Source organism: Chrysochloris asiatica, unplaced genomic scaffold, assembly GCF_000296735.1.
Source record: "Chrysochloris asiatica unplaced genomic scaffold, ChrAsi1.0 scaffold00055, whole genome shotgun sequence".
Taxonomy (NCBI): domain Eukaryota; kingdom Metazoa; phylum Chordata; class Mammalia; order Afrosoricida; family Chrysochloridae; genus Chrysochloris; species Chrysochloris asiatica.
The window spans coordinates 11,963,305-11,976,020 of record NW_006408573.1 but is presented as its reverse complement, the minus strand read 5'-3'; the positions used below and the strand labels follow the sequence as shown (position 1 = coordinate 11,976,020).

The 12,716-nt window shown below is 38.6% G+C and overlaps 1 protein-coding gene across 1 annotated transcript in view; it reads left to right on the top strand.

Moving 5' to 3' along the window:
- CDH8 (cadherin 8, type 2) overlaps positions 1-12,716 on the top strand; it is a 534,958-nt gene that overhangs the window by 312,768 nt on the left and 209,474 nt on the right. The window contains exons 6-7 of the mRNA XM_006863583.1: positions 4,421-4,608; positions 8,082-8,335. Coding sequence (XP_006863645.1) covers positions 4,421-4,608; positions 8,082-8,335 — 442 coding nt within the window. The remainder of the gene's footprint in view (positions 1-4,420; positions 4,609-8,081; positions 8,336-12,716) is intronic.

The window sequence follows — 12,716 nt, the reverse complement described above, 5'->3', positions numbered from 1 at the left end:
TGCATTGAGTGAAAGTTTACAGGGCACATCGTCAGCTTCACATTCAACCATTCATATAGCTTGTTTCATTACATTGATTATTATCCCCGCCATATATCATCAGTTTACAGTGTTTCTCTCTATCCTCTTTAGCTTTTTTTTTGGATGGTGGGGGACAATAAGTATCCTTTTGAAGGCGTGCTGACAAGACAAGTATATTACTGAGAGAACTTATTTGCATTTAACAATTGATTGCAAAGGCATGTTTAATACATTTTGTTTGGAACAAATCCATTCATATATGAACTGGACCTCTAGTTGTAATACGTTTTTACTTAGTTTTGTGTGTGTGTGTGTGTGTGTGTGTGTGTGTGTGTGCATAAATTCATAAAACAACGATCCTGTCATTCTGATACTTTACCTCTATTTTACTTGTTTCTTAGGTTTCTTTTGTTTTTGTTTTTTCAAATTTAATAAAGTTTAACCAGCAAACAGTGGTGCTGTGGATTGGAACCAGAACATTTGACTGCCAGATATGTGCTCTTTTCTATATTCCACAGTATCGCTCATGAAGAAACATTAAGAGGAAGGAGAAAATACAGTTCAGCTATTGTTCCGTTTCCAATCCTATTTTCTGTGGAAAAAACCCCAAATGTGTAGTCTCTGAGGTGGAGAAGGCAACCATGTAAAACATTTGCTAAACAACAGATACTACTTTTCCCTGCCAAAGCCGTACTCTTCCTCATAATCTTGGTGGTTGTTAAGTGTCATCGAGTTGGTTTTCATCATAGGGATCCTGTATAGGGTTCCCTAGGAGTTGCTGGTGGGTTTGAACCACCAGCCTTGTGGTTATCAGTCTAGTGTTTATCCTACCAGCACAACACCTGAACACCTAGGTAGCCATCATCAATGAATCAAGGAGTTACTCATTACTCACCAACTTTCTTAGGCTTCCCTGGAAATCCCTCTTTTTCGCTTACTTTCCTTTTGAGCATTGATCCAAATAATCTGGCAGAGAGAGTTGATCAGTAAAGACCTTTCTAGTATGAAATTGAGATAATGAAAGATAAATTTGCTGCAATAAGATTTGAATTGCGATAAACCCCCCAAAAAACAACAAACCCATTGACATCAAATCGATTCCAACTCTTAACAGTCCTGTACAGGGTTTACAGAAGCAGAAAGCCTCATCTGTCTTACAAGGGGCAGATGGTGGGCTTGAACTCCTGACCTTGCAGTTATCAGTCTAATGCTTTTCTGATAGCATCACCAGAGTTCCCTATGAATTGGGATATGAATGTAAAACTTACTGGAACAAGGTGAAGACCGGAGTGCAGTGTTAGACATTGCAGTGAGAAGAAGCGCAAAGTCCAAAACTCATGTAGAAGAAAGGTGGATGGTCCTGTATGGGGATGAATTTTTTTTTCTGCTGCAGCTAGAACACAGAAGACAAGAGGGAGCGTGCTGGAACAAGGGGCAGGAGAGTATCATTGACAGGAAAAACAGGAATCAGTCAAACTTGGTTGTAGAGACCATTTTAGGTATCATGATCTTTATCCTAAGATGACTAGGAAGTCAAAAAAGATTTTGAATTGTAGATTTGATCATTGTATTTCATTCCCTTAAAGTAAGAGAAAATGAAAGCTGGCCCTCTTCCAGTGTCTTCTCCATTTTACAGGCAGTTAGGAGGTGTTTGTAATCAGTATGTTAAATGTGATGTTATCTTTGGCAATCAAAAACGTAATAGTGAAAGTGGTGAAATATGTACAGATGTAATAGATCATTTAGAGTTAATAATGACAAAATCTAGGGATAGGAGGTACCATGAGAGATTAGATGCACTCTGGTGCTTTATGCTGGGAAAACAAATTTAAGAAAAGTAGTCTTTGTCTCCAAAGGAAGAGTGGTGGAAGAAAAAGGATAAAGAGAGAGAAAGATGGGGATTGAAATGGCATACTTGAGGTACCTTTTAGACTATAGCTGCAAAAACTCAAAGGTAGAAAGAACAGAGACAATGAACTTTCATTAAGATTATTTAGAATTTTCACATCTAGCCATTTATAAGCCAGACAATGAATGATGCAGCACTTACCAAATTATTGAAATGAACCTCTTCTCCTATTCATCCCCCCCACTCTTCTTTTATTTCCTTTTAAGCTGCCATCATAGTTAATGTTCTAATATGCAGCTCTTCTTCCTCAAAAAATGATTGTTTCAATTCAGCAATGGCAGATGAATTTCAGAAACATTTCCTTTCTTAGGGGTAATAACTATTAACAATGATCACACTAGTAGAGACAGTAAGAGTGAGTAGTCTATCACCGAATAGCAGTGGATACAGATACCCCATTTACTTGGTCTCTCCAGGCTGTCTGATGCAGAGCTGGCAGCAAGGTGTGGTCCCTGGGCTGATTTAGCTGGTTAATAAGCATACCTAAAGGAATCATCTCAAATCTTCGATAGAATACAAAGTCTGAAGGAAATGAAATCATTAGAAAATTTATGAGAGGATGGGAAACCTTATGTTTATAAGAAATGTCTGTACTGACAAATGCTGAAGTAATCCAATCTGTACCCATTTTAGCGAGAGTAAGGTTTCTTTTTTTATTCGATTTTGCAAAATCGGGCACCCAGTCCCGTAGACACGGGTAGATGTGTCACATGGCCAGATGTATAACATGGCCCTCCACAAATGGTTTTTATTCTTGTCCCCCCCAAAAGCCTCTCCTCGCATTCCAGTTCTCCATAGACAGTTCTGTGGTATATCCGATTTTCCCTCCCCCCCTGAGAAGCCAAAATGGCTAGCCCAAGGTCTTACGGGCTGTATTGTTATTTAAATTTCCTAGTCCCAGACTAGCCTTCTTAAATCTACAATCTGTCTGCTTGGTTTTGCAATCTCATGAATTCCTGAAGATAACAAGAGTTATTTCTCACAATGCTCAACATACTTTTCAAAGCCTTTCTAAGGTAAAACTCCCTGGAAAACATTTTTGTTCCCAACACCATAATTTTATGATTCTAAGATAAAATTTTATTTACTTAGTTGGTTTCATTTCATCATTAAGTCAAAGTGTGTTTATGCAAGAAGAAATCTCTCCGCCATCTGAACGAATCTTCCTGTATTGGGTAAAATGAGCATTAGTTTATCCAAAGGACTCAATGATTGACCTCAGACTAGAATTAGGTAATGTACTCCAGATTCTAGTTTTCTTTTTTGAGTGCATTGATTGTTTATTTTGTCCCCTTTATTGTTATAAAGGGACCTAAACTTATTGGTTATCTGAATCTAGGTTCCCCAGAAACAGCTACTGTGACAAGAAATTGAATACAAGTGACTTAGAGAGAAGGTGAGCCCAAGGAAAACCAGTAGATTAGTGAGAAAGGACAGGATAGCCAATAAAATGTTCATTATCAAGCCAGCTACCGCTAGGGGCTCCTGGATCTTTATCCCATTGGGAGAAATTCTGGAATATTGTAAATAAGCATAGCTCAACAGGGTCTTAAGAGAGAAGGGAAGGGCTGAGACTTGTGAGTCTCTGGGACTGTTTCATAAGGGTGTTAATTCTCTGGCTGTTCTGGCATGACTTGCAGTGGGTGAAATAAATGGGTCCTAAAAGCCAGAAAAACCCTGAGGCTTAGCAATGTAGACAATGGAATTTGGATGGTGGGCAGGTGGGTGCTACAGTGGTAATTACCAGGAGTTCTGTCTGGAGAACCAGCAGCTTCCTTTAATGCATCAACTAAAGTGATTTGAGTAAGAATAGAACTAGTGCCACTAATTATACATGCTTTATTGCCCTCCTAGGAGATGGAATATACACGGTACTTATGTTTTGCTTAGGGAGATTTGAAGGTAGACATTTTGGTCTTCATAGATAGCACTGAGGACTTTAGTAACAAGAGGAGTGTTTCGTGTGTATGAACAGCTTGCTGCAGGGCACAGTAGAAGTTTAGTAATTGGATTTTATCAAAAATGGTCTGCAAGTCTGTAAATAAAAAGGTAAGTTCAAAAGTGACTTCCAGTGTGTTACACATTGCATATTTCTGGCGGAAATAAGCTTAATATTTTATGTTGGGCAACACTGAATATCCCCAAGGGCAACAAATGTGATTATGCAGCAAAATAGAATGAGCATTCACACACACTCACTAGTATCCTGATGTAACTCTGATCTAAACATATGCCTGGTAAACATATGGTTTAATACATTCCATGTCTCTGAAATGTCTTGAAGGGACATCATTATTTCTTACTGGGAACTGTTTGTCTCAGACTCGTTTCAAAGACTACATCCCTCAAGGGCAAGGAATAGTTCTGTCTTTTCCATAACTTTATTGTGGACAACTGCCAGAGTGCCCCGAACAAACACCTGTTAAATGAATAAATGAGTGAATGAATTCATGCAATGCTAAGTATTTCTCCTTTTTATTCCCCCCTAAGGTCTGTACCATTTCTCTGTACCAGAAGATGTAGTTCTTGGCACTGCAATAGGAAGGGTGAAGGCCAATGATCAGGATATTGGTGAAAATGCACAGTCATCATATGACATCATCGATGGAGATGGAACAGCGCTTTTTGAAATCACGTCTGATGCCCAGGCCCAGGACGGCATTATAAGACTAAGACGGGTAAGATAAGAGAGGTTTTATTCATCTTTAAAATACCTTTCAGAAATGTGAATGTGAAGTTTGTGGGGCTTGGGTGGACTTCGTGATGGATACAATCGTAGCGGTTGTAAAGACTTAGTGTTCCTTGCAATTTAAAAGGGATAGCTAGAAAAATGCATTTCATACCTCATTCCCCTCCTCCATCCACCTGACATTTTGGTTACAGCTGTGATGGACAGTTTGCATGCTTGATGCTAGTCTTCCATTACAAACACCCATTGTTTCTCTCTCCCTCCATTACTTTTCTCTAAACCACCGGGAAGCTCAGCTATGTGGAGAAGTTAGTGCTCTGAAACCATTCCTCAGAAAAACTTGGACAAAATTAGGTGGACAGTCTCAGTTCTTTGAAATAACTCTTTTGAGGCCTATTGTCTATGGTTCCTAAGAGGATTTCCAGTGGGATCAAACATTATATGCCCACAATTGATAAATTCAGTTGGCTTTTGATACTTCTCTATGTAGTAATCTGCTTTTCTGCATTCCTGCTTCCAAGGCTGTGTTCCCTAGTCCATTACAGGTATCCAAGCGAATCCATTACAGGTATCCAAGTCCTTATTTTAGACTCTGCTTTCAGGGAAATTCAAAGACAGGTAAAGGAGGTGGGCACAGCAGATATATCTATGTATCCTTGCTAGCTCTGGGCAAGAAGGATGTTTTCCTTGCTGCCATTGGACCCTCCATATCATGGTCCAAACTGTGCAAGCATTCCTGAAATGAAGCCCATCTGTTCCTTGCTCCTAGATTTGGGGCTACCATTGGAGAAACAAACATCTTCACCACTAGTAGAAATAATGAATGACAGTCTGTGACTACTTTTGCCAGCAACCAAGTTATTGGTGGTAGATGTGAAAAAAATAAGTACAACTTCTGTTTCAATTTTTCCTCATGAAATCTAAATTGGTGAGAAAGGTGTAGTGTAGAACACAGTTCATTATTTTTTGAGCACAAGGTATTTGCAAGAAAAATAATCTTTTTCATCCTCATGATTATTTTGTTCAATATTATTCTTCATATCTTTGCCATAAAGTAGGACAAACTAATCTTTAAATAGATTTGCTTGTTCATGAACAGGAAGATAGATGATTGTTTGCACAATTGGGAGCCAGTGATTTTTACCTCCGTGTTCGTCAGCATTACATTGACAGGACTCCAAGCTTGTTTTCTGATTCTCTCTAGAGTGTTAGCTAGGAATCTATTTCTAAGGTCCTGCTCTAAGAATCCTCAATTGGGGAGAGACACAAAATAAGAACCTGGAGTTTTCTAGACATACTTTTGCATGTAAAATAAATGTTTAAAATCCATTCAGAAATAATAATAATACTGTTTTGCTTTCTTGCTGGGCAACACCAGCATTGTTTCAGAATCCCGGCATGAGTTTGGGACTCAGAGTTGCAAAGTATTTAAAAATTCATGCTGGAAATCGATTACAGTACAATTATATTTGAGTCAATTATTGAATAATCCAGAGTCACATTTTTCTCAGCTAACAATTTCTAATGTTGTTTTTATTATTATTATCTGCTATCCTTTGTTACTATTAAATGCTTTTAAAAACTAAAGCAATCATCCTTGAACTATATTTTTATTCACAATTATTTCTAAAATGAGAAGTGTATACGTACTTCGTTAGCGGGACTGCGTCTTCTCATTGAGAAGTATATGTTTTACTCTAGTAAACAATTGTGTAGGGAGTCATAGTTGCACCATCCATGGGCCCACCTTTTTGTCTGCTGAAATTCTGAGGACACGGGGATGCACTGTGTCTTTATGTTGAGCTAAGAATTCAGCAGAACATGATCTCTTAAACTTAACAGTGTTTGCAACGAATTCCACATTGCAAGATTGTTACAGTAGGGGTGATTGGCAAATTGTGAATATGCTGATTTTGAATCATCTATTCGTGGGGACAAGTACCTGATAATTTCAGAATAGGCAGGGACCTGAGTGCCTCCCTTATTTACTAGAAAATATGTCAAATAAAGCCAAGTCCCATTAGAAGTAAATTTGAATATAAAATCAACACCAATTTTCAAAGTAAGAATATAAATTTAAGCTTGCATGCAAGTTCTGAAGGAGCTCACTAATGCCAGTTTGTTTTCTAGTTTCTTCTTTAAGAAAAAAAAAAAAAAATCTGCATTGCAGATGAAAAGTTCAGTTTCTTGTGAGAAGCTGTACAAACCTAAACTATCTCTTTGAGCCTTAATGGATGTACATCCTTGAGATCTGAGGTCTGATGAGTTCCTGAGAGTTGGTCTGTGGAGGTTCTGAAACAGATGGGTTCTGTCTAACTAAGGGAACTGCATTTGCCTACAGGGAACCCTAGTGTTGCAGTGGTAAAAGAAACAAACAAACAAAAAACTTGACTGCTAACCAGAGGATCTGTAGTTCAAATGCACTAGCCACTTTGTGGGAGAAAGAGGTGGTAGTGTGCTTCTGTAAAGATTTATGGCCTTGGATACCCTATGAGGAATTCCACTCTGTTTGACAGGATCGCTATGACTTGGACTCAATTCCACGGTGCTGGGTTTTTTGTTTGTTGGTTTGGTTTTGGTGTTCTCCTAGCAAACTCTATTTACTGCGATCATTAACTGACTCTTTAGAAATGAAGAATTACAGTAATATGTCAGAATCATTGTCAGTAATGGTGCAATGAGGTAATTTCAGAATGATCTTAAGTGGTTGGTGAGGGTGGACAGCCAGACCTAGCTATCTATTTGCATGATACTAGCTCTTCCTTCTAAATATAAACACAAGCAGATATGCATCTGCATACATCTTGCTTTATATGCCCACCTATTTATAGCACACCACTCCTAATAGAAACCTTCTAAGAATGCCCTAAAAATCGTAAATCTCATTTTAGCCATATGATCAGCAGAGCAGCAATGCCTTGGAAGTAAAATAAGAAAGCACTCGTTGTTAGGATTAGTGCTAAATTATGCTTTATAATGTCTCCTTGGACTAAACAATGATTATTTCTAGTTCTTTACAGTTCACACACTGTTGCCGAAATGATAAACTGTTCTTCCCCAATAGAGATTGTGTTCCACGTTGCCTTATCTCCTCCCAGCAGAGGCCTGTTTAACTAGCTGATTAGTATGCGGGTCATGCTACCACTAGTAAAATTTTATTACGACTCTGAAGTGAAATTTTGATGGCACAGTTCATGACTGTGAATATTTTGTGAATTCCGAGTGAAATGAGCAAAACAAAACAAAACAATAGCAGATCAGAGTCACTGAGCTTATATAATAAACAGATATCAATAAATGCCTGTGAAATTTACAGGTTGGATCTGGGGGAATGGAGGGTGATCCCATTAAGGCTCAGGAATGGGTTTAAATGCACATAACTTAAATCCATCAGCATTATACTCATTTGTTCTTGCTGCTGGTCATTAGTGACAAACATTCATCTTTGTCATTTCTTAACAGCCTCTGGACTTTGAGACCAAAAAATCCTATACACTGAAGGTAGAGGCAGCCAATGTTCACATTGACCCACGTTTCAGCGGCAGGGGGCCTTTTAAAGATACAGCAACCGTCAAGATAGTGGTGGAGGATTCTGATGAGCCACCTGTCTTCTCCTCACCAACTTACCTCCTTGAAGTTCATGAAAATGCTGCGCTCAACTCTGTAATCGGCCAAGTGACGGCTCGCGACCCTGATACTACTTCCAGCCCAATAAGGTATTTCTCCTCTTAAAAGAATACTGGCCAGCTGCAATGACAAGCAAACCAGTACAAAATGCACTGTGTGTACCCTCCGTGTGACTGCCCTGGCACTGTGCGCTTGTGACAAGGAGCTTTGAGTCCATGTGCAAAACTCTGTCCTTGTGTATGTGTGCATGTATGCACATGCACAAGCATGTAAACACACACACGAATACAAGGGGAGGAAATATGTAGAAAAATAAATTCACTTTTCTGAGAGTACAATTAGAATACCAAATTGCGGCACATTTGGGTCAATCTCTAACTTTGGAATAGCCTTGCTGGTTTCTCTTCCTTCTCCTTTGGACGTTACCGGGAATCCTTATGTAAGAGTTTATAGGCATGAGACCACTGTCAGCACATTAAAAATCTATCTTATTCTGTGTTTGGGATTTGGCTTTGAAATAATCTTCTTAACACTTCGTGGACATTTTTGATAGGTTAGTATATCTGGATTGGTTCCTTTTAGACAAACCTTTCCTCTGCCATTTCCAAAATACCTTTTGTTTCTACTTCCCTTTCTCTGATTCTCCCCCTCCAACCCCTGCTTAACTGAGAAATCATCTTGCCTTAAAGTTTTTAGTGGCTCATTTCTTGTTTTTGTTTTTTGTTTTTTTTTCGGGTGAACTGTACATATCTTTTCTCTTGTGCCAGTCACCCAAATGACAGGACAGTGCTCAAGCTAAATAGCTTTCTTCCAAAAAGAACACTAAAAATCTATAACTCACACTCTGATCTCCAAGGGTGAAGGGCTGCCTAATGATGTGTTTGAGTGTAGATTTCAAATATTGTCTTAGAAATGTTTTTGCTAAAAAGAAAGAAAGAAAGAGAATCAGATGAAGGAATACAGTTTTAAGGAATTGTCCAGTTGCTCTATAAGCTGGATGTCAGCTCATACCCGACTCATTCAGTGTCCAAGGCACGGGTGTCTAGGCCAGACATCCTGCTGATGGTTCAGAGAAACGTTAGACAATTATGTTTTTCAATTTTCTTTACGCACTTCTTTTTTTGTGTATTACATTTCCACTACTTATAATCCTAGCAGGTGAGATTCAGTGCCTCAAACAACCTGTGTTTGCCCAAAAAATAATTCTGTTCAGATTCAGAAGATTCAATATACTCTTTATAGAGTCAGCATAATAAATAAGAATGCATTCCCTTAGGAATATAAAGCAAGCTTCTTTCAGAGGAGTCCCACCTCTGAGAAGTAAAACTCCATCTGGAGATATGAGAGATGGCCTGATAGCCAATCTGAAAGTTAAAGGAATTCAATATGGTATGGGCATATATTAATGCCCCTTATTTAGCTAAGACCACAGTGTCTATCCAAGGAACAGACAGTGAATGCAAGGAGTGGAAGTATAGAGAAAAATGTATGTGAGCATCCATGTCCTAACAAAATCATGAGATCATCTAATAACTAACCATGATGTATGTTGAATAATAAATCTGGCCCATTTCCATGTTACTCACTTTTCTCTGAATGGATCAAAGCAGAAAACAATTGTTACTTTCTTCACATTGCAAATATAAGAGACAGATGTGAAGGGAGTAGGCAAGATTGATCCAATAGACAGGCCCATCATGGAGGAATTGTAAGACATGATTTGGCAAGAAGCATAGAGTGGCTCAGGAGTATGCCTAGCCAAGGAAACTGAGGACTCAAATCTGAGAGTAATCATGACTGCAAACCGGTGAGAACTGACTTTTTGTTACAAAGATACGGTCTTCATTAAATACAGATGAGGTTTGAGGCATTTTGAATAATACAGTGAAAGTAGCCCCATATTGGCTGTTGTTTTTCTTCTTACCTGCTGGGCAACTGTCTCTTCATTTATGGCAACCCTATGTTGCAACATATAGTCCTTAGAGTTTTCACTGGATGATTTTTGGAACTAGATTACCAAGATTTTCTGTCCAGTACACTTCTCTGAAAGCTCCACAGAAGACTGTTCTGCAACGTAGCAGCACTTAGATCCCCACTGACCAGGAATATCTGCCCAAGAAGTGCATTGGTCAAGAATGGAACCTAAGGCTTCCTCTTGGAAGGCAAGTGTTTTATCACTGAACTAACATTGCCCTCTGACTGGACAGAGCTGTGTCATGTTTTAGAATCTATCCATTTCATTGAAGTAGAGAAGGAGATTTAGAACTAATAATTCCAGTTCATAGGGCGTTAAGTGATGGCTATTACTGTGGTTGATTGTTACCGTTATCAATGTGATTGCTATTGCTACTTATACTGTTGTCAGTGATATCAAAGGCCTGTCTAGAACATCTTGAGGCTGCTTAGCAGTAACTGCCTAGCTTGTAGGCATTTAGCTTTCAGCTAGTTAAAGGAAATCTGAGATTGCATGACAAGGCAGAGATGGACAGATCAAGCATCATTTGATTGTATGGATACAGCTGTGCTTCTGATAAATGTCTTTGCTATATATGGTCCCACCCAAAGAAGGGGTGGATGCTTGTTCAAAGCATTAGAACAGGACTTGGATGTATTAGAAGCAGGCCCAACATAGTTCTGAATGGAGGTTGATCTGCTCCATGGAATGAAAATATAACAATCACCAAGAACATTTTTCAGCATCTACATTTCTGCAGGGTTTTGTATGTGTGTTTGGGTGTGTTTTTCCTCCTCTTGGATTATAGAGAGCAGCTATGGACAACTGGTTAATTTGAGTATAAAATAAAAATTTCCAGCTAGCCAGACCAATGCTTTGTTCTTTTTGAGTCTGGCAGACAGATTTAGAGTCACTTAACCTTTGAAACAGAACTAGGGGGCATGCATAGTCCAGAGAATTAATTACTGAGTAACAACCAACTATGCATTATTGCCCCATTCAGACCATCATATTTTATATGCTGACCTGGATGTATTCGTCTTTTAGGGGAATGTTTCCTTTGCCATCTAGTAAGAGATAGGTATTTATTTATTGCCTTGTTAAAACATGAATTCATTTACTGGTTGACCAAAGTTTTCTGAGACTCAGTTATTTTTAGAGTGCATTGTCAAGCTGTAAATATTGTATATTTTTAGTATAATTACATTTATACTCACATTTTCACCTATATCTATATTTATATATTCATTCTCTTTTGGGAAATAGACAGTGACAAAGAAGAATTCATGGACCTCTCTCCTTTCCAGAAATAATAACAAGGCATTTAAATTTTTTCTACAATGTTCTCTACCTCTTAATAATAAAAAACGAGATTGGGCCAATTATTTGAAATATTTAGTGTTTTAAAATTAGGCAGACTAAGGGGCAAATCCTTTCACTGCCAGTTGCGAAGAGACAGTCTCTGGTATTCACCAAGACTCATTGTCCTCATTCTTACAATGGTATAGCATCATCTTCCTCACAGGATTATTGAGATGATTAAACTGTGTTATTAAATAAATTATGTAGAAGCTAATATCTTCAGCTGTTAATGAGAGGTTGTTGTTGTTAAGTGCCGTTGAGTCGGATCTCACCCATAGCCACTCTATATAGGTTTTCCGAGGAGTGACTGTTGAGCTTGAACCGCCGACCTTGCAGTTCTAACGGTTTTTCAGTCTGGCGCGTTAACCCACAGCACCACACCAGGACTCCTAATGAAAGTTAGTCCACCATTAATTTTGTATATTAACTGAAATTAAACTGTACTCATTTCTAAAGAATTTCTTCTTCTAAAGATGAATGTCTGTGGCAGAATGATCCAGTGTTTTTTTGTTTTGTTTTGTTTTTTTTTCTTGATCAGTGTTATGCTAAATAGTAAGGAGACCTGTGTGCAAGCAGTTTAGCACTCAGTTGCTAATGGAGAGATTGTAGGTTTGAGCCCACCTAGCAACTCCATGGGGAAAGACCTGTGATGTGCATCCTAAAAGGCTGAAGCAGAGAAAATCCAATGAAGCAGTCACTATAACATTGGGTTGCTAAGAATCTAAATGACTCAGCAGCACATACCAGCAGCCTAATTTACCGCCCCTGTTGCTGCAAACATTTCCCTTGTCAGTTGTTGAATATAGGACAGGGTTATGCTAAATGCACTCTTTCGTTTCACTGCCTACAGTTTTATAAGATAATATATATTCTTTCTTTATTTTTTTAAGTTTTTATTGTGAATTATGTGATCGTTTACATGGGAGAACATTAGCTTTAAATTCATCCTATCTTATTTTGTTTCATTGCAATGATTACAATCTCCTGCATGCATCATCAAAGAACCAAAGGGTACACCCTGCAAGCCTGCCTCCCTCCCTCCCTGGCCATCAGCACATAGCCCCTCTCCCTCCCTGAGTCTAAAGTCCCGAGCCACTCCATGTCTCCACATCATCATCTCTGCCTTCATCTCTGCATCACTGCTTCTCTGGATA